General features: G+C 42.6%; 2 protein-coding genes across 2 annotated transcripts; one reads left to right on the top strand and one right to left on the bottom strand.

Annotated features, from left to right (window-relative positions):
- Positions 1 to 6,439: 6,439 nt before the first annotated feature.
- On the bottom strand, positions 6,440 to 11,333 carry mstnb (myostatin b). The gene is made up of 3 exons (XM_037110638.1): positions 10,321 to 11,333; positions 9,638 to 10,008; positions 6,440 to 8,920 (listed from the first exon to the last, which is right to left on the bottom strand). Exons 1-3 carry the CDS (start codon positions 10,718 to 10,720, stop codon positions 8,540 to 8,542), a joined length of 1,152 nt encoding a protein of 383 aa, XP_036966533.1. The 5' UTR covers positions 10,721 to 11,333; the 3' UTR covers positions 6,440 to 8,539.
- A 2,201-nt stretch (positions 11,334 to 13,534) lies between these two features.
- LOC119026347 (small membrane A-kinase anchor protein-like) lies at positions 13,535 to 19,794 on the top strand. Its single transcript, XM_037110646.1, has 2 exons — positions 13,535 to 14,299; positions 15,051 to 19,794. Exon 2 carries the CDS (start codon positions 15,354 to 15,356, stop codon positions 15,627 to 15,629), a length of 276 nt encoding a protein of 91 aa, XP_036966541.1. The 5' UTR covers positions 13,535 to 14,299; positions 15,051 to 15,353; the 3' UTR covers positions 15,630 to 19,794.
- The last annotated feature ends 575 nt before the right edge of the window (positions 19,795 to 20,369 follow it).

The raw sequence follows: 20,369 nt of genomic DNA, 5'->3' as shown, positions 1-20,369 counted from the left end.
CTAAACATGAAAGCTAATGTCAAGCTAATATTACTACACAATTTCTATGTAGAGTTAGAATAGTTTGTAAGTAAAGTCACGTGTAAAGACGGACTAGTGAGTTTATGATGAGGTTTAATGTTCCCGACAACCACCAAGTCTCATTTATACACATTTTTAAGACACGAACAAGCTTCATAATTCAACTGTGGGACATTTAATGATGTATTTTATGTTGTAGAACAAAACATGTAAATATATTCAGCCTGTTGAAAATTACACAACTTATTTCAGACACTGAAAATCAATTTTAAACGGTCACAGACTTTGAGACAAGGAAACTGGATTTGCAAAAATGTGAATTGATTTCTGGGTTTTAGGACGACAGACTCTATAAAACAAGTTATAATTAAATATTTACAAAATTTTATTTCAATCCACACCTAATTTATGGTGAAATCCTGATTTTTCTTATAAATGCCCGACCACACTGTAAAAATGTGAGCCTACAAACAGAAACAATAACCAAACATCGGCACAGATTTGGGTGATTATTCCAAGTTTGTCACTTCAACTAAAGATATTAAATTATTTTACTATAAAAAAAAAGCTTTAAATTATGTAAATTCCTCTTAAATATAACAGCCGTTCGAGAATAATTGAATCAGATTGCAAACAAATCTGTCACCAGAGCCGAACGCTCGCCATCAACACTCACACTTCACAGAAGGACTTAATCAAGCGTCTCAAACCCGTTAACCAAACCGTGGTCCATATGGGACCAGCTATAAAATCTCTGCTGCATCTAAGTTTTTTTTTGTTTTTCAGCTGGTAATTGGTGGTGGTGCCGTGCTGTGACTGTGCACTTTTCTGCCAACCACAGAAGAGCCACTTAGTTCTTTTTATGGGCTTCAGGCTCACACTAATGTGATGGGTGTTAAAAAGCCACAGGTTCTCAACTGTTGGAGAATTTACAGCCGCACTACATTCAATTTCACGGGTCAAGGGCATCCACAACGGGGCCATCGAGTCTGCTCTTTTTTTTAAAAAAAAAAGTTTAATCACTTGTCAACAATTCCCACAGCAAGGTTTGAAATTATGTACGAAGTCGTGGGGTAAATTTTAGGTGATTAAAGTAAAGAGGAACCGCTCGAGGAATATCTGCTTTCAAGGAATATCTGCCTTTTAACGTCACGTGGTGTTTTTGGTAAAAAAAAAAACCTAGAAATAAACACTTATTTTTCAAAATAAATACGCAACAAACATATTTGAACGTTTCTTCAGTGTTGAACTTCCTTCCATATCGATAAATTTTCGAGGCTGCGCTCAGACAGTCTGCAGAAAGTCCTGCTTGCTGCATGAATGTCACTCAACTGAGCTTCTTGTAAAATTAATCGCGCGCAGTTATCTGTAAAAATGTACCATAAATGTTATTTCTGAGATGTCAAAATCTATCCAGGCCTCTTGACACATACCTGATACTACTCTACATCCGTCTGTGTTAAGAGTAAGGCGTATCATCGGGAGACAGGAGGTTTCCATAATCTGCCCTCCCTCGGTCTCCTCGGAGGAGCATCTACTCTTCATCACTGTCAGCCCTCCGTCCCCGGAGAGACGATGCTTCGCTGTCTCGGACCTCGGATGGCTTCGGGCCACGTTTTTCGCTCGTCACCAAACCCCTCCTCGCAAACAAACACTGACAGTGAGGAATTTTGTAAACATATCTGGACTGAGCACCAAATTTGTCCCGTCTCCAGACTTCCAGTAGCTTTACAAAGTCATTAATCATGCGATAGCTTCCCAGAGGTGACTGTCAGTTTTGGGGATAGGAATAGTGATTCCTCATCCCTAAGTGAAAAAGCAAGCGGAGTGCAGACGGAAAGGATAAATCACTCGGGAAGTGAAGACAGGTAGCATTCAGCAGCTGGCCATCTGGCCCTTATCGTGTCCCAGACTGGCTGATTTTATTGCTTTTCATTGCTTTCCGTGGACCCAAGAGGGACTTTCGCAAGCAACCTGTCAATCTGGCCAGAGGTGATCATCCTCTGCTGGTTGTTTAAGTGATTACAATGTGCATCCTGAACATCAGGGCCTCAAAATTGTGTATTTCTGATGCAGTTTTTAACAAATTACTCAACAGATTTACGTTAAATCTGGTGTTTGTCCTAATGGTTGCTTCCTCTAACTATTTAATGATCTCCCAGCAGTCTATGATGTAATGATGCACTTTGAGGAAAAATGACAAATTTGAATGAGAAAGGATTCTTGTTTAAATAAAAATTATGTTGTCTTGAAGACCTCATGGCACCCCCCGCTTCAGAAACATGAGCAGCACGTAAGGAACCAATGATGAGGTCGAAGTTTCAGCAATGTCTTCCCAATTTACTAACATCTTCCACACATCTTTTCAGTGTCACTCTGTTGTGTGTGATATCTGTGGTGTTGTGAGGCGACATCCTCATTCTCAGTCCCACCTACGAAGCTCTCTGATGGGACTTTATTTCTGATAAAACATTGTGTGTGAAACAAAGTGAGACAACATCTAGTTTTTGTCTCGATCAAAACACCAACATGGCCGCCAACAAATCACAGATAAGGTACTAAAAAAGATGAAAATCACAATAAATCTGTTCATATTGACGACTTCAGTTCTGTGAGCTGCTGATATTCAGGAGCAGCTCTGAAAGGTTTTGGTGAGACGACGTCACTAACGAGACTGTTGGCTGTGTTGTCTTTATAATTACGTATTTTCACACTCTTATATTTCATCAGTTTGATGACAAACTGAGACTTTTTTGACTCGGAACATTAACTTTTAAACTGACAAACATATGTGTGAATCACGACACAATCCAAACAGGATGAGAATGATTCGTCTGTCTTCTTTCACTACCAGACAAAGGTTTTTTTTCCTGAAATAAGGTCCCACAGAGATGAGATGAGATGAGATTCTGGATATCTTATCGGTAAAACTCCCGACCTCCTCAGTGACTGAATGTTTCTGAGTGGTGGGCAGTGATGCTGAGGCCTGTTGAGAGCAGGAGTGTGCGATCATCGATGATTCTTTGAGGAGTGGAAGCTAAAGTTTGGAGTCTCCGTTCTGATTAAAGTGGTCGTCACAACCCAAGATAACAGGTTGTCAGTTTTCCTTTTGTGCAGTAAAGTAATTCCAGCACATCGTCGCTGTGAGCACTGCTCAGATTTATTTCGTGTTATCATCCAAACCTGTGCGCACATTTGTTTTAGGCCTGTCGTGGTCTGACAACTTGATCTGTCATCACTCTTGAACCGTGTTCTCGTCGAGGAAGACCTTTTGCCACTGAGCGATCTGTCAGCAGAAACACTTCTCCAGATGGTGTGTGTCGCACATCTGTTTAAGGGTCCAGATGTTTTTTGGATGCACGTGGCCTCTTTTTCACTCCCCACTCGTCGTCCCTTCTCCACATCCAGGACAGAGCATCCCCACCCCTCCCTCCTTCGTCCAGACGTTGGGGGCTTTAAAGACAAATTACATTTATACAACAACTGGAAATGTAGAGTGGAAGACAATTATCACTCTAGTCTCTGGACGGTTTACGTGACATGGAGCAGAATAATCGATAAAGAAGATTTTACTAAGGTTAAGTTTTCAAGTTCAGCTCATCGCCATCTATAAATCCCACATTCCTCGAAAGGCCTCGAGAAGTGATAGCTGTCTTGAAAAGCTGCGATCATCTGTCAGGTGTCTCGACCTGCAGACGTTAACCTGCCCTAGAGACCCATTACTCCGTCTTAAAATAAACATGGGTCCGGTGTCTCTTGTATTCTGCTGACTCACAGAAATATGTAGATTAATGTGCATTAGCTCAGTCGGTCGGTCGCTCTCCTTACTTTCCTCCTCTAGGATCTCCATGAGATCGACATTTTTAGCTTTGGGTCAAAAGTTAATTACTGGACGGATTGCTGTGAAGTTTGGTACAGAAGTTTCTGGTTTCCAGATGATAAATTGTGGTGACTTTGGTCAGTTTTTAGGATCCACTTTCTCTGGGGATCGACAGGCGTCAAGGTCTGACTGGAACCACTGTGGTTCAACCGACTGACGTCCAAATTCAAGCAACTGTTGGTTTAAAAACAACAATGGCGACTTGTGGATGAGTGTTGCTTTTGCTTTTGCTACTCTCAACTGGCTTTGAGTCTGCTGGTTGCGATCTCCTTTTTCATTTGGTTCATTGATCTGACTGGTTAAAGTCAGATGTCTATTATCCAACTCTCCTGATGGGTCCTTGGTACAAACCATATGCCGCGTTATGTTACGGTACTCATGCTGCGTCTTTTTCAAGAAACGTTTTATATTTATCATCATATCAACATTTATACAACACGTGTCTCGTCACATTCAGATCACATGTATACGAGGCAGCTAAGCGAGAGTCCACTGTTCAAGACCACCGTTCAACATTTGTAAGCGTGAAACCACTCGATGTTTTTAACGAGATATCAGCACAGTTTCCTTGTTTGTGGCAACGAGACCGACACTGAGACAGCTTCCAAGCGGGACGCCATTGAAAATTTTAACATTCATAAGAGGAGGACTCTGTGTTTACGTCATTGATGCTCGATGTCCAATCCTACATATTGCACCTTTTTTAAAAACTTCTTGGTCTGCAGCTCAGTTTGGACACAATCCGTCAAAAGATATTTAAACAACCTTACAAGAAATAAAGTCCTGGTTACTCTGGATAACCGCTCATTCATTCTTGGAGAGAGTAAATCTCAGTGATAAATGTTGAAGGTGCTGTTTGTGTATACTTTCTAGAAAGAGATGTTGTAGCAGAGGTTTTATAAATGGTTATTTTTTTTTATACTTTTAGCAGCACAAATCTATAATCCTGTGAAAATAAAACCAGAACTACTGTCAGATGACGTGATATCCAAAGTCCAAACGTGTGATTTACTTCCCCCTTAGTATCAAATAGCCAGAATCAATTTTCATGTTATTAATCAGCTTTATCACGGATGATTTAGTGACCATTCATTAATGGGGACTTGAAGAGAAATGCAGATTCTATCCATTCAGATTCTATTAACTTTACACAACAGGAAACCTGTCCAATAACGGGGTCTCCAGCTGCCTTGGACTACTCCTTTACCCCCTAACATCCTTCTTCCCGTTCTCACTCTCACTTCCTCACCTGTCAGAGGTGGAATGTCGCTGGCGGATGCAGTCCTCCAGGGTCCGACTCTCTGACAGATGCAGCGATGCTCAGTCGACAAGACGTTTCCAAGCTCCCGTTCGCAAAACAGCAGCAATTAGCGCAGGAGAGAACCGAATGAAATGATGCACCCGGGCACGATGAAACCTCGCCGAAATCAGAACAGCTCATACTGGTGCGAGGCTGCTGGAACAATGCTCATCAAGTCCATGTTTTATTTTGGTTCGTGATTCCTACCTGAAGAAGCAGAAATATACGTGAGACTATTACTGGGGATTTATATACATCATAACATTTAACATCAACTTGTGTAAAATGGAAACTTTGGTGCTGGAAAAGTGACGAAAACACATTTAACTGACATTTATACACGATACCTGGGAGCAATGATATTTTCACGCTCTTCAATTGCTAATTTTTAAGACGTGCGTCATGAGTAATAACGCGAAAAGTAAGCGTCTGGAAACTGTTGGAGAGTATTAGACTCATAAAAGGTTCGCGCTCGTGTCAAACTGCAGATGGAAACAGCACCGCGTTGCAGGAGCTCATGTGAGGATGGAGATTAAAGATAATAAATTGATTCTGTCCTCATGTTGAATTTGGTACTTAACCTTTACTTTTCTTTGTTAACGGGATCTTTCCAGACACTTAATCACCCGTCACCAGCGAAAACAGAGCAGGTTAGAATCCAAAAAAGCTTCCCCCTCCGCAGGGAAATGCACTTCTGTGGATCCACTCTACCCGGAGTCTGCTCTCTGCTGCGGCCGATCGTCGTGGCAGCTTTCCAGCTCTCAGCAGGAAAGGAAGTGGCTCTCGGGGGCAGTGCTCAATTCGCCCTCTACTGGGCGGAAGTCGGGCCTCAATGAGGCCGTCAGTCGGATAGGTCATGCTGTCAGAGCGCACCAGAGTTCACATCCTCTCATTAGACTGCAATACTTTCAACATCCCTTCGCTGGGAAGAAGCAAAAGTCTGGGAAGTCGAAGCGCGATCACGGTTAAGACAAAAACGGGTTTATGGTGATGTGATTGTGCAGGTGTACTCAGGTAGACGGAGTGTGTGTGTGTGTGTGTGTGTGTGTGTGTGTGTGTGTTGTCATTATCTTCCTCCACACACTCACAGATTGTCTTCAGCAAACTGATGAGTTGGAGGCAGCGATTATCAGCTGCTGACGACTGAAGTGGGGCTGCGATTGGCGGCTTCAGGTTGAGATGCTTCAACAATCAGCTTTGGATGTGTTCCAGTCTGCAGAATGAGTCGAAATATATGATATTTTTTTATTTTAAGACTAATATAACAAGACTTTAACATGACGAGATACAACTTTTCCCTTCTTGGCTCGTGGCAGAAAGACTAGTAGATATTTAATATCAGACTTTTGTAGGAAGAGAAGTGTGTCGACTCAGAATCTTTGTGTAGATATTTTAATGTTTCTTTCAGCATTACTCTGAAACCACAAGGTGTTTTATAGTTGCAGTGGCCTCTTTGAAAGGTGTTGCAGATGTCTGATTTCATATTGTTCAATGCAAGAAGATATTGCGTCCTCAGATATTCCTGGAATTTAGTTGTAGTCTTGTCGGACTTGCAACCTGAAAATGCTTAAGAAAGGAAGGACAGCAGTCGTTGTGGGACCAGTTTTACCGATTGTGGTTGTCTGTAATTACCCTCACCTGTGGAGACTGATTGTGAAATTGTCAGAATACAAGCTAATGAAGGGCATCTTGCCAAAAATTTCCATGTGAGGGTTGATTTTTGAGTTTCTTTCCCAACTTTGGACGCTCTGGGATCGTAGGTCGGGTCAGTCGCCACCCCGAAGCGTCAGTATTTGATAAATGAGGCTCAAAAATCAGAAAGAGGGATTCAGAACCCAGTAGTCTAGTTTTATTTTATGGAACCAAGTTTGCTTTCAATGCCTCAAACCTCAGATTTACAGAAAATGCACAGTCCGAATGTAACGCAGGAACAAACTACTCAAAGAAACAGAACTCAACAAACAAGCTAGAAACTTTATTTGTTAAAACAAGTATATAGAGTTGCTGTATTACATCTTTTTATCTTGCTAGATTGTGTTTTTTTTTAATACATTTACCAACAGTGGTTTAGAAAGGCAACTCCTAATGGAAACAATGGCATATGTATACAATACAAATTAGCAAACATATCAAAATCAGTTTTTACAACTTTTTGTAGCAACCAATTCTTTCTATTGGTGTGCCATAGTGCAAACTGTGTTGTTTGTAAGACAGAGTCTTAAGCATGATCTCAACATTCACACATCTCGACAATCCGTTTCCTCTGTCTTAAACACATTTTTTTTTTTTTTTTTCATTTGTAGGCTGCATTCATTGTGCCTTCAGTTCAAGTCCTTCTGTCCAGTAATGTGAATTTACAATCAGAATAATTCAAGTGTATCGGGCAGGTCAGGCTGTTTTTTTTGTTTTGTTTTTGTTTTGTTGGATAGTGATGGTTGTGACTGAGCGAGGACGCTCCTCCGTCGGGTATGTTGTTGCGTGGATGTATGGCGAGAGTATATGAAGACCTGTCAGGACCTAAAGTGGTGCCACTTCACCCTGGTGGAACATGATCGACCGGCACGTCGAAGACCTGAACCCTGAAGCTCTCGGTATCGTTGATCGAAGAACTAAATGAGATGTTAAGAGTTTCCAAATTGGTTGACGTAGCGATTTCTGGTTATGAATTATGTTTTTTTTATCGTTTCATCGACTCCTACGTTGTCCTAAAAACATGTTCCACCAGTGTGAAGTACCACGCTCAAGAGTCCCCCAGCTGTGTTTTTCCCAAGCCCTTTCAAAAAGTCCATGAGGATTCCTGGTTTCACTCTTAAAAACATAACTTGAACAAATGATTATCACAAACACATAGCTTAGCAGAAAAAAGTGTAATAGCTTGCATGTTGGCTACGATCGGAGATGGCGTACGAGTATAATCTGTCGGCGTGTTTGGTATAAATGGACAGAGCCCAGAACACCGAGACGACGAAGGACGAGAAAAGTTTTCTGGATAATAATTTCTATCTACATTCACTCCCAAGGTCCGGCATGTGTGTGTGTGTGTGTGTGTGTGTGTGTGTGTGTGTGTGTGTGTGTGTGTGTGTGTGTGTTCCTGCTTCCATCTGACTTCAAGCTAAGATTTCACAGGAGGAAAGTAAAAAGGTGAGAGCTGTGCCGGATGTGAAAGCAGCGCTGCCCTGCGGGAAGGTCGGGCTTGATTGTGGCTTCTACTCTGGTTTCTATTGCACTGTGTTGCTGCAGGAAGAAGCTCTGGAACTGGTGGATCGGTTGTGTCAAAAAGTCTGAAAACTGGAGGCCCGGACCGAGCCGTCCGACCTCGCCGAGATCTCCCTCCCGACTCAAGAGCATCCACAACGGTCTACCACCATGGAGGGGATCTTGCCGTAGATGATCTGCTCCTTTCGGTTAAAGTAGAGCATGTTGATGGGCGACATCTTGGTGGGGGTACAGCAGGGGCCCGCGGACCCTCTGGGGTTGGCTTTGTTCACCAGGTGGGTGTGCGGGTACTTCTGCAAGTGCATGTACTCACACTCCCCGGAGCAATAGTTGGCCTTGTAGCGCTTTGGGGCAATAATCCAGTCCCAGCCAAAGTCCTCGAAGTCCACCGTGAGCGGGTAGCGGCAGCACCGGGACTCTGGAGAGTTCTCGTCACAGTCCAGGCCCGAGTCTCTCCGGACACGCCTGGGCCCCTCCGAGATCTTCACCTCCATGAACGGTTGCTGCAACGACAGACAGAACGTGCGTGTGAACGCTTCAGCCTTACGTCTTTTTTTCGACCTTTGGCAGCCGGTTTTCAAACACGGCACGATAATATTATGAAACTTTTTTTTGAGTTTTGAAGAAATCGAATCATGTGACGGTTGGTTAACCACCGCCGTCTCGGTATTCTAATTGCCCCAGAGCCCGGTGCCAGCATCTGAACCCTGCGATAAGTGTTTGTCATTGATAGCAGCGTGTGTGTGTGTGTGTGTGTGTGTGTGTGTGCAGGCAATTACTCTGATTTGCACAGTCACACAGAATACTTTAAGGAATGTGGGGCAGGTGAACTTTTATGTAATCCAGCAATAAGATTTGAGGTTATTGTGGAACCGGGCGTTTGTCCAAATGCAGGTGTGCGCCTACATGGAGTCTGTGTTGATTAACTGCTTTCAGAGAGTCTTAAGTCTTGATTCGCTTCTCCAGCAGTGAGACGCAGGAATGTTTAACCGCCTGCTGACTCTGCAAAGCCTCTCTGCACTACAAGCTGAAGTAAAAGCCTCAGAAAACAGACTCCAGCATGGTTTTCTTATAAAACCTGGACTTTTAGAAATAATCGTCTTGCAAGGATGCTTCAGTTACACTCATCATTACGCACTCCTGTAGGTTAACTGATGGGATAAACTGCCTGTTATCACTCTTAGTATGTTCACTTTAATGAGAATGAAGTCTCAGCTCACCAGTCCGTCCTCTCCAGGCTCCGCGGAGGTCACGGCCAAGTCGTTCCCCCTCGAATCGAAGGCGTTAATCTGGATGCCCCAGTTGGTCTCCGGCTGCCGCAGCCACACGCTCAACACTTGTTTGACGTCTATACTCTGCCAAGAGCCGACCCCGGCGCTCACGTCGATCTTCAGGGAGCGGATGTGTATGTGCCCGTTCCCGTCCGTGACCGGCATCAGGCGGGAGATCTGCAGGAACACCGTGGTCGCCTCGTCCGACGCGCGCAGATGCACCCAGAGCTGCGCCCGCACTATTCGATTGGCTTGAATCTTTTGAGTGAAGGAGAAGAAGCAGCACCTCGGCTCCCCATCCACCTGGACGACGGGCTCAGCTGCAGAACGAGAGAGAGAGAGAGAGAACTATTGAACATGTGCGATTTAAATGTGCAGCCTGACATAAAAAAAATCCCTGACACGAAACCTCAAGATCCGTGTGCGTAATCACCACACAGTCCGAGAAAATTCATATTAATATTCTGTTTTAAATCTCTGTAATGTTCCTACATGTTGTCAGAATTAAAGCCTGTTTCTGGCGTCCCCTCCCCGCGCGCTCTGCTCCGTGCGTAAAAAAAAAAAGCCCATTTTGGAGACGTCTGCGCGCTTCTACTTTTATCAGTCAAACAAAGCGAAATAAAAACACTCACGTTCAGTGGCCATCATCATAATCGTCTCCGTGATGGCGTGCTCATCGTCCTCCTCCATAACCACATCCCTGTTGTCGTCTCCCAGCACGTCGTACTGGTCGAGGAGCTGCTGCAGCGGCGGCGCTTTGGGCAGGAGCTGCTTCACGATGTCCCGGCTGATATTTGGAGCCTCTTTCATTCGCAGTTTGCTCAGAATCTGAGACTTTATGGCGTTTAATCGCATGGTTTTGATCTGCTGCCGGACCTCGCAGGTTGCGCACAGCTCCGTGTCTTCTGGGCTGGTGGCGGAGGGCTGCTGCTGCTGCTGCTGCTGCTGCTGCTGCGTCTCTTGTTCGCTCAAAACTACTGGACCCAAAACAATCAGCAAGCTAAGATAGAGCACAATCTGAGACGGATGCATTGTCTCTACGGTGTGAAAGTTTGGTTTTGGGAGGAAAAAGATCCGCTGGGTTGTGCTGGACGTGACGCGCGGCTGGACTGGGTTTGGATTAAAGTCCCACACTGACAGGCATCATACTTTATTAGCGCGCACCTTTTTATACTCCAACTTTAGCCTCTTTTGTGTCGTCAAAAACTATGATTGGCTGGACAGGCAACAATGAATTTTAACCGACTGACATGAAAACTTTTTTTCGTTGTCTAACCATACAGGGATGGAGGCTGTGAGCGTGTGCTGAGCGCGTCCACAGATGGACACATTCACTTTTCTTGCAGTCATTGCGCAACGAGCGCAGTGGCGCACGGCGGACCGGCTGTTACATGTAACACGCTGATCAACCTCAAGTTATATGAGCCGAACCAAAACACAACGGCCTGTTTACTGAACACCAGGACAGAGACGAACACAGGCGAGCTCTTGTCTTGCTGGAGCTGCATGTGAATACACGAGTTTTTCAAAGAATGCGCTTTAATAATAAACTGCTTTTCTTTAATTTGGTTGTAACTGCGCGCTCCATGAGACAATGAAACGTTACTGTAGTGCGATGGCAGGAAATGTAAGTGGATGAAACTCTCTTTATCTGATTGTAATGAATTTAATCTGTGAGTAAAAATAAGAAATAAAGGTTTTAATCCTGCAAAAGTCAAGTCTGTGTTCTCATCTGATTATCGGCTCCTACCAGCTGAAACACACTGTTTTGCGCACAGGAATACACAGTAATAGGTAATAAATAAATACATAAATAGGAAAAGGTGAAGAAAATTCCTTAATCCAGAGCTTCAGATCTCCTGTTGGTGTCAGCTGGTTGAGGCTCGTGAGAAGATGGCGCCATCGTGTGGCGGCCTGACGTCACTCACACCAGGACAGCAGGTGTCATGTTAAAATATCAATTCTGTATCTGATCTGATCCAGCTGCCAGTAAAATGAATTAATTTAGATATCTGCCGCTGATGCAACACTCAGCACCAAACACTCAAGTAAAAGTACAACGACCTCAAGATGGAGAAGAAGAAGGAAGAAACTAACAAGCTGCAGGTGAAGCAGAGTCACAAACAACACAAATAAACCACTTCATCAGGCTTGTATGATGAACCAGGACCGGCTGAGCTCCTGAAGAGTCACATGACAAGATGATGAATATATATATTTATATTTTTTATGTTTTATGTTTTGTGGTTACCACTTCCATTTCTCCCAGTTCATTTTTAATGTCTTTATTTAAGTTTTCTATTACATTTATTTGACATTGTTGGATATTGTTTTTTTTTTTTTTTTACATCAGCATTTACTTTCTACATACTGAACATTTGTAAGAAACAATTTATTTGCAGTTGACTTTCCTGCACTTTTGCATATTTCATGTGAAAATACTTGATAACAGTAAATTCGCTGTCTGCTGGTTTATTTTGTTTCCAGCTCACCGGTAAGTCGTGATAATAGTAGTGTTGGATGCACGATGGACAAACGATGGAGTGAAGATAATATCAAGTTAATATTGTTGAGCTGGTGGCCGCAAATCATATTCTGTCACATTCTGTGACAAAAACAAAAACACAGGAAATCTAACAGCTGTTTCATCAGATGGTTCAACTTTAACTTCCTCTGTAAACTGACTTAATGTCTGAATGTCGACATGCACCTTGTACCAAATTGTTGAATTCTTATTGAAATTATTTGGCTGAAAAGTGTAACATTTCATTGTAATATTGATTTAAAGATAATTTCCACCAGGAAAAAAAAAAAAAGAATTAAAATCTCATGTCAAGTCAAAATTAACCAAGTTTTAGGTAATTATTAGATACTTTGTTTAAACTTGGTACCTGGTACAGTTCTGATTGTTTACTGTCCAAAATTACACAACAAAAAGTGACAAATGTTGTTTTCTGCTAACAAACACCTCGTATTGGGAGAAATACATGAACGTGTGACAGAAATAATCCAATAATGTTCATGTTGAATAAAAAGGTCACAGAGAAGCTTCAGGTTCTGCTGCGTCATGACTACTTTTACTTTTGATACAGCAAGTTTTATAACTAACAACTGAAATTATGTTTTATGTAAACAGGAGCCACATGTTTGTCTTCTGAGGTGATTATGCGACCTCGTGTTCTCTGTGTGTTGCAAAAATTAGTAATAAATTATCTAAAAAAACCCCCACAATGATTAGTTTAAGAATCATTTTTCTCCCGTTTTTCATTTACAGATAAATCAAAATGAAACTAAAAGTGCTTTACAAGCAACTGAGAATTAAAACATGCTATAAAAACAGGTTTAGAGTATAAATGCACTTAAATTGCAATAAAAAAAGTTAAAAGAATAGAAAAATAAAAAACAAGCAATAAAAATAATGATAAAATACTGCATGTAAAATTTTATTCAGAGGTTCATAAGATATAAGAATAATAAGAAAAACAATAAGTAATAAATATAACAATAATAATAATAATAATAATAATAATAATAATAATTTTATAATAGATAAAAATAAGTTTAAACCTTAAAACTATACACAATATAAGACATAAAAGTCAGATTTAATAGATGTTTTTCAGTTTATGTTGAACCAAAAAAACAGGTAAAAACAATTAAAAAAAAGTGAAAATAATAGAAAGATCAAAAGAGGCAAAAAATAATGATAAAATAAAATATTGCACGTAAAATATTATTTTATGGTTAAAAAAATATAGTATTATAACAATAATAATAATAATAAGAAAAAATAATATATAAATAAAAAAATATTTCATATATAGTGAAATAAATGAGGGTTATGATAGCAAAATAAAAAATAAGTTTAAATCTTAAGACATAAAAGTCAGACTTAATAGATTATTTTAAAGTTCATGTTTAAAAGCGTTAAATAATAAACACAATGACTGCCACAAAACAAACAGACACAAACAAACAAACACAAATAAATCAACAATCTCATCTGATTATTTTCCGGTGCAGTGCTGCGGTGTGTCCACCAGGTGGCGGTGTTGCAGCAGCCCGCAGCGCCGCCGTCAGTGCGCAGCGGCCGGACTCTCTCTCCGCTGCGCGCCGCTGCAGCTCGCTGATCGCCGGCGGCGCGTCGTCGCTCTGAAGTCCGACCAGAACCTCCGACTCGCTCCCTGCCGAGCGGCTTCACTCGGTGCTGACCGACGTGACGGCAACACTGACCGAGCTCGTCCGCTCCGGCAGCCTCCTCCCGTCTCTCCTCCTCCTCCTCCTCCTCTCAGAGATGATCTGACAATCCGGAGCGGAGCTGCTTCATCCTGCAGACACTGAAAACCAGCAGCAGCAGCAGCAAGTTGGGAGATTAAATTTTGTTTCTTTCACGCATCAGGAGTCAAGTTCACATCGCTCGGATGCTGCCGGAGAGGAGGGCAGAAGATCCGGCGCGACACCACATGATGTCGGGATTATTATTTACTTGAACGACCTTGATGGTGTTTTTCTTCCTTCCTGACGCTGGATGGTGTTTTATTTTTATTTTTATTTTTATTATTTTTGGTGGAATGGAGAGAAACCTGAGGCTTTCTCCGCACTCTGATGAAAGTATGTTGATCCTTCTGTTGACATGTTAATCTCGTATTGCTCAGAGCAGGTTTGCACAAAAGCTCCTCCACAATAATTATCAAGATTTAATCTCAGTGTGTGTTTGTTTTTTTTTGTTTTTTTTGCCAGCTAGTGGATGCTCGCACAGTTTGGTGCACAGCAACACAATCATTTAAGCTCATTAACATAGAAATCAGATCTGGTGGCTGCTCAGACTCCTGCATGCTTCCCCCCCCCACCTCCAAAAAAAAAAAGAAATGTTGTTTTATTTATTTTTTACTCACAGGGAGACTCCCCTTCTCTGCATAAATCATTCATGGCCTGGTGTTGTGCAGATTTCTTGAATGGAGCACATGTTTTGCAGTGAGCCGAGGCCTTGTGTAGTCCTGGAAGAGGAGCTGTCACTGTGAATCAGGCATGCGAGGGCTCGGTTAGTGGAACAGATGGGGGACACGGGCTTACAACAGAACAGCATCAGCACACTCGAGCTAGAGACAGACGTCCCCGTGTCATGCGGTACAAAATAGGCCGAGGGACTGAGTCATAAAACGCTGGGAGGGAGATGGCGGGAGGGGTTTGGTGAGCAGCGTATTTGAAGGTGTTTAAAGATGACCCTGCAGAGCCAGAGGTGAGGCCTCGACCCGGGTCAAGCTGTGAACAATCCCTTTCCTCGTTCCCGCCATCTGGTATTTGTAGGCAGCCTCTGATTGATACGTCACTGAAATCTTCCCTCTGTTTTTCCCCTCCGCAGTTGAGGAAAGCATGAGTTCTGGTCGGCGAGGAAGCCGGGCTGTCCGATTCAACGCTTCAAGACCCGCTCAGGGATGGGCCTCCGAGCTGGTCGCCCTCTGAATCGCCACCCTCGACTCTGCAACGCCGATCGTCGCGCATGTTGGCGCCCGGACATGGATGAGAGTGCGAGTGGATGACAGGAGCACAGAGAGAAGTCGAAAGAGGGAGGCAAAGGAGCTGCTTCTGGGTCTGGAATTAAGATGAAAAGTTAGAAATCTGACCAAAGACTCTCGCTGTCACCCGCACATTCATCCTCCAGAGCATGGGGTGCGTTAAATCCAAGAAGAGCGACCCGACAGGCCAAAATGCGAACTCTACGGAGAAGATGGAGGGTAAGGTCAAGGCATCGAGGGGCGAGAAGGCCTACTTGGTTCAGTCGGAGGTGGGCTCGCCGGAGAACTCCCCGCAGGTCAACCCGGTGCTGCTGGAGTACGCCCAGAAGCTCTCCGAGGAGATCGTGGTCCGGGCCGTGCAGCAGTGGGTGGAGGTAGACCGCCGCTACAGCGACATCCCCTACATCGAATGTGACGTGCCATGACACGGGGGCGGGGGGGAAGCAGCAGAAAGCCGGAGAGCTGAGACAGCCTTGACCTTGACACTTCTACACGTGATTAAACAAGGATGAAAGTCTCAGACACCTTCACTCGGAGTCCTTCCGGCATCTACGTGCTGTGAGCGGGAACATGAATGAGCTGTCAGTAATTCAGTTTTTGACCTACTTTTTGGATTGGATTATACTTGGATTGAGCCTAAAAAAAAAAAAAAAAAAAACCCTCCTCCAAAGCAACCAAAGCACCCTGATCCCGTCCACGTTTCTGTGATTATCTGCATCAAAGCCGCAGCCTCGCTGAGGCAGAAAGTCTTCAGTTGGATATCGTCTTTCTCAGACCTTATTTGTCCCCTCTTGCAGTTGGTGTTGGCTCCCTGCGGCGGGACTTGTTACGCAAAGCGAGAAATCCTATCAGATATTGCCGGGAATCAAAACGGTCCTGCCAGTGAAAGTCTACCCGATCCATTGATGCTGTCCCAGGGCCAAGATTCTTTCCTCGTACGGAGGAAGTTATTAATAGATCCCTTCTTTTGGTGAAGGCTCACTCCAGTGTCATCAGGTCAGAAACACACCCAGCTGTCCGGCTCCTTCTGGTCTGACAAAAGGCTCCTCGGGCTGAAGTTCTCTTTTAATGGCCTCCCTGGAGATCCTGTGGCTGAGCCGCCATGAGGAGCATCTTCCCCAGCTCCGCTCATCTCACCACCATTAGGCAGCCTGGACCGCAGCCCTGCATCCAGCAGGCAGGGTCCTCAAAATGGGTCCAGGAAATCACAAATTGTGTGTTTCCTGCGCTCCAGGATATTTAAACACAGTTTGGTGACTTCATCAGATCCCAGATCAGTCGCCAGAATAAATGTTGAAAGTGTTTACGTTTCTGCAAATCACGGATATGTTAAAACTTTACATTGCTTTATGTTTCTTTAGGTTCAGTACAGTCTCAGGTTTATAGTGTAATTAGGTTAAAACACTTTAGGTTTTTTGCCACAAATATGTCTGGAAAAAGTCCCAAAGCATCCTTAAAAAACATCCAGTGGTTTCACTCTTACAGTTGTTGAAACACGTGTCAGTCAGTGGTTTCTCGCTTGGCAGCTGGCTGGACATATAATCAAAAATATTTGGTTTTGTTGCCAATAAAAACAAAAAATAAATGTCAAATATGTCCCAACATCTCATCAAAAATCACGGCTGTGGTATTTTCCGACGTCTCATTTAAAATGTCCAGTGGTTTCATGCTTACAAATGATGAAACACTGTGTCAAACAGTCTTTGTTGCCACAGACACTGCAAGAATATTTCCTGAAAATAACAAAAACAAAAACAGTTCTGTGGCCACAAACATGGCTGAAAAAACATCCAGTGGCTTCACGCTTATAAATGTGCAAATGCTGTGATGGACAGTGGTCTCTCGCTTGGCAGCTGTCTTGATGTTTGATCCAAAGTGTTCGGTTTTGTTGCCACTAACAGAACTGGAAAATGATCAGACATCTTCATAAAACTGTCCAGTGGTTTCACGCTTACACATGTTAGATCACCATCTCGAACAGTGGTATCTGGCTTGACAGCTTTCTTGACATCCTACTAAAATATCCAGTCTTGTTGTCGCTAACACGGCTGGAAAATTATCTGACGTCTTCTTAAAACTATCCAGTGGTTTCACGCTTAGAAATGTGAAAACGGCATCTCGACCAGTGGTGTCTGGCTTGGCAGACGTCTCAACATCTCATGAAAATATCCAGTTTTGTTGCCACAAACACAGAAGGAACATGTCTGAGGAATAAGTCACTAACTTGCCGACTGTATCACGCAGCTGTCACGTCACCACCGTCCTGACCACCATTTTACACGTATTGTTGAAAATAATGATTCATGTATGAAACGTACGTATTTGAAACGTATCCGTGATTTTTACAGAAATGTAGAACGACAACATTTGGTTTCTGGCGGCTGTTTGGCGACATCACGGGGGACTCTGGTCTCTACGGGCCGTGAGAACGGATTGACACACTTTTCAGAAAGGATTTATTCTGTCAACAGAACTGTTGTTCAAAAACAAACAAACATTTGGTTCTGGTTAAAAATGTTGTAGGCCTAGTTTTTCTTTTTTAGTTGTTGTTGTTGTCAGAATTGTGTCATTGTACGACGTCTGACTGAGAAATACTGCCATCTGCTCGACAGAGGACAACAGCGTGAATATGCAAACCTGTAAACCCATGACATTTCAATCCAGTGTATGTTTGACTTCTTGAACTCGTGTGGTGCTGATCCAATGATACATACCAGGGGACAGAGTAGATATATTTGGAGTAGAGGTTCGCAACCTGCCAAAGTCCTTAATGAATGTTTCTACGGGCCCAACACAGTTTAGGTTGACTTGTTTTATACTGGTGATGACTCATACGAGAGGCGACGTGACACAGGTCTGGTCTTCATTCACTGGAACGTGGAGGAAGGAGTGTAGCTTGTACACGGGAACTCTTAACTGATGTCACTGGGATTTACCCCAAATTCACATCGCTAGCTTTGTCTCTACTGATGACGAGGACACTTAAACTGCCACACAACTATTTGCAGTGACTATAGCTTTTAATAGTGTTGCATTTAATGAATTAAATCAAAACATAACAGCAGGAGCCAGTAACAGTAAGAATACTTAAAACATGCTGATAAGCCATATAAAACAGTGGCAGGGTGTTCCCTCCACTTGCCTTCTGCCCAGGTCTTCTCTGCCAGTTGTACGGAGGCAGTAAGTTAGTAAGTCCTTGTTTAAACGCACAATACGTCCTGTCGGCCACGAGGTGGTCTCTCTAACAAAACAAGAAAAGCAAACGATGTCATGGCGCGCTCCATTGCTAGTCGGAAATTGGAGTTTATTAAGTCAGTATTTCCAAACTTCAAATCTAAAAGTGCTCCAGTGCATTTGCTCGGAAAAAAAAAAGGGTCTCGCCTGAGTCTCCGACTGGGAACTCCGTTGAACTTTTCCGTGTCGAAAGTCTTTATTTTTTATATTTTCCAAGTTCCGACTGCAGTTGAACGCACCTTAAAATGCTTGACAAGTGAAGTGGTGTGGGATCATGGGAGTTGTTGTCTTCATTGTTAAAAAAAACAAAAAACAAAACACCATTGCCGATGAAAATCTAAGCGTTGACAAACGAGGTAATGTCATTGTCACACCGGCCGACTTCCTTCCTCACTCTCTGACGAATCATCTGACGTTAACCTGGAAGGTGCAGACAGGTGAAGTCAAGCTACTTCTGGTGAACCACCGCGGGACCTTATTTCAGAAAAAGAAAGTATGAATGGCAGTGAATTGTGAGGGACAAATTTCTTTTGAAGGTGCAGTATGTAAGACTTTTAGTTTCAAAACATTCAAAGATGAACTTCAGTTATCAACAGAATGTGAAGAACTGTTTTGACGTTAGCTCTGTTGAAGTTAGCATGCTAACCAGCTAGCCCCCAAATATATAATCTGGAAGTAAACAACATTGAAACTCCCCCGAAGCTAATACAGCTAATACGACCGCTAACAGCAGCTACAGTTAGCAGCTGTTAGCAGTTACTCTGTTGATGTGCTGCCCCCTGTTGGTTCGGAGTATGATTACGACAGATAACAAATTCTTACATATTGCAGCTTTTTAATGGTTATTTTAAAGCCTCTGTTTACAAACTGCAGTGTTTTGGTGAGGTTGAAATTCTCTGTGTGCTATTAAAAGCATCACATTAAAGAAAAAAATAAAATAAAATAAAAACACAAGTTGCACTAATCTCTTTCCCTCCGAACATGTTGTGGACAACCCATAAAAGATTAGAGCGATGACGCCGTCCTCCTGATTCGTAATCTGACGCCGTTTGTTTTTGCTTCAGATGAAAGGATAAATGTCACTGTTGGATTGAAAAACAGTTTTTCTGTGAATGTTGGGATTAAGAAAATAAGATAAAAAATAACCTTGAAGGGCCTGTTTCAATAGCACAAGAAAGAACTGACGGCAGTGTGACAAGAATGTGATAGTTTTATCAGTTCAAGCAATTAAAGGTGCACATTTTCTTTACAGTTGCTGGAGGATGATTTTATTTTTACATGTTGATTTCAATGACCGGGTGATGGAAATCTGTGTTTCTTATTTTTGGGCCATACATTAAAGATGTTGCCATAACAGCTGATGTCTAATCACTGAGAAAAAGTTTCTTTTGGTGTCATCTGTGTTCACAAAACATCATCAGGTCGTCTGAAAGTAAAGAGTTAAAAATCTGATCCAGTGTGACGTCCTCATCCAAACATCTGTGTCTTCCACAGGGCTGCCAGTGCTTCCTTATGGACTTTTTAAAGGTCACCCATTTTAAATTATATGAAAGCAGCAGGTGTTTGGACAGAGATGAGAGATGCGACTCATCCAACTCTCTCTCTGTGATCGTTAAAAAAAGGGATTGATTCCCCGAGGTGTGAAGTTTTGAAAGGTTATTTTGCCCTTTGGTAAAACTAATCATCGTTTTTCATTCTCAATTCTGTGTAAAACTAATAAACACAGTAGAGAATCATTTGCAAAAACCAAACAAGTGTATGAGGTAAAACATTAACAAATTGTCTTTGTGATTGGCAAATGATCACACTCTGTTTTTCTTTAAGTTCTTGGAGTCCAAACTTTTTGAAATTTTTATAGTTTTGCCAATAAAATATCAGAAAAAATGTTTGTTGAACAATCACAGACAGGTAAAGGTTGTTTTGATCAATCA

Source organism: Acanthopagrus latus, chromosome 9, assembly GCF_904848185.1.
Source record: "Acanthopagrus latus isolate v.2019 chromosome 9, fAcaLat1.1, whole genome shotgun sequence".
NCBI lineage: Eukaryota > Metazoa > Chordata > Actinopteri > Spariformes > Sparidae > Acanthopagrus > Acanthopagrus latus.
The sequence above is the reverse complement of the archived record's forward strand: the minus strand, read 5'-3'. Positions and strand labels throughout refer to the sequence as shown.

Bases quoted from the DNA above. Each gene is read 5' to 3' on its own strand.
- mstnb (XM_037110638.1), bottom strand. From the start codon at position 10,720: ATGCATCCGTCTCAGATTGTGCTCTATCTTAGCTTGCTGATTGTTTTG. The intron at 10,009-10,320 runs GTGAGTGTTTTT...CTCGTTCTGCAG, and splicing joins TATGATGATGGCCACTGAAC to CTGAGCCCGTCGTCCAGGTG. The intron at 8,921-9,637 runs GTGAGCTGAGAC...CTGTCGTTGCAG, and splicing joins AGCCTGGAGAGGACGGACTG to CAACCGTTCATGGAGGTGAA.
- LOC119026347 (XM_037110646.1), top strand. From the start codon at position 15,354: ATGGGGTGCGTTAAATCCAAGAAGAGCGACCCGACAGGCCAAAATGCG.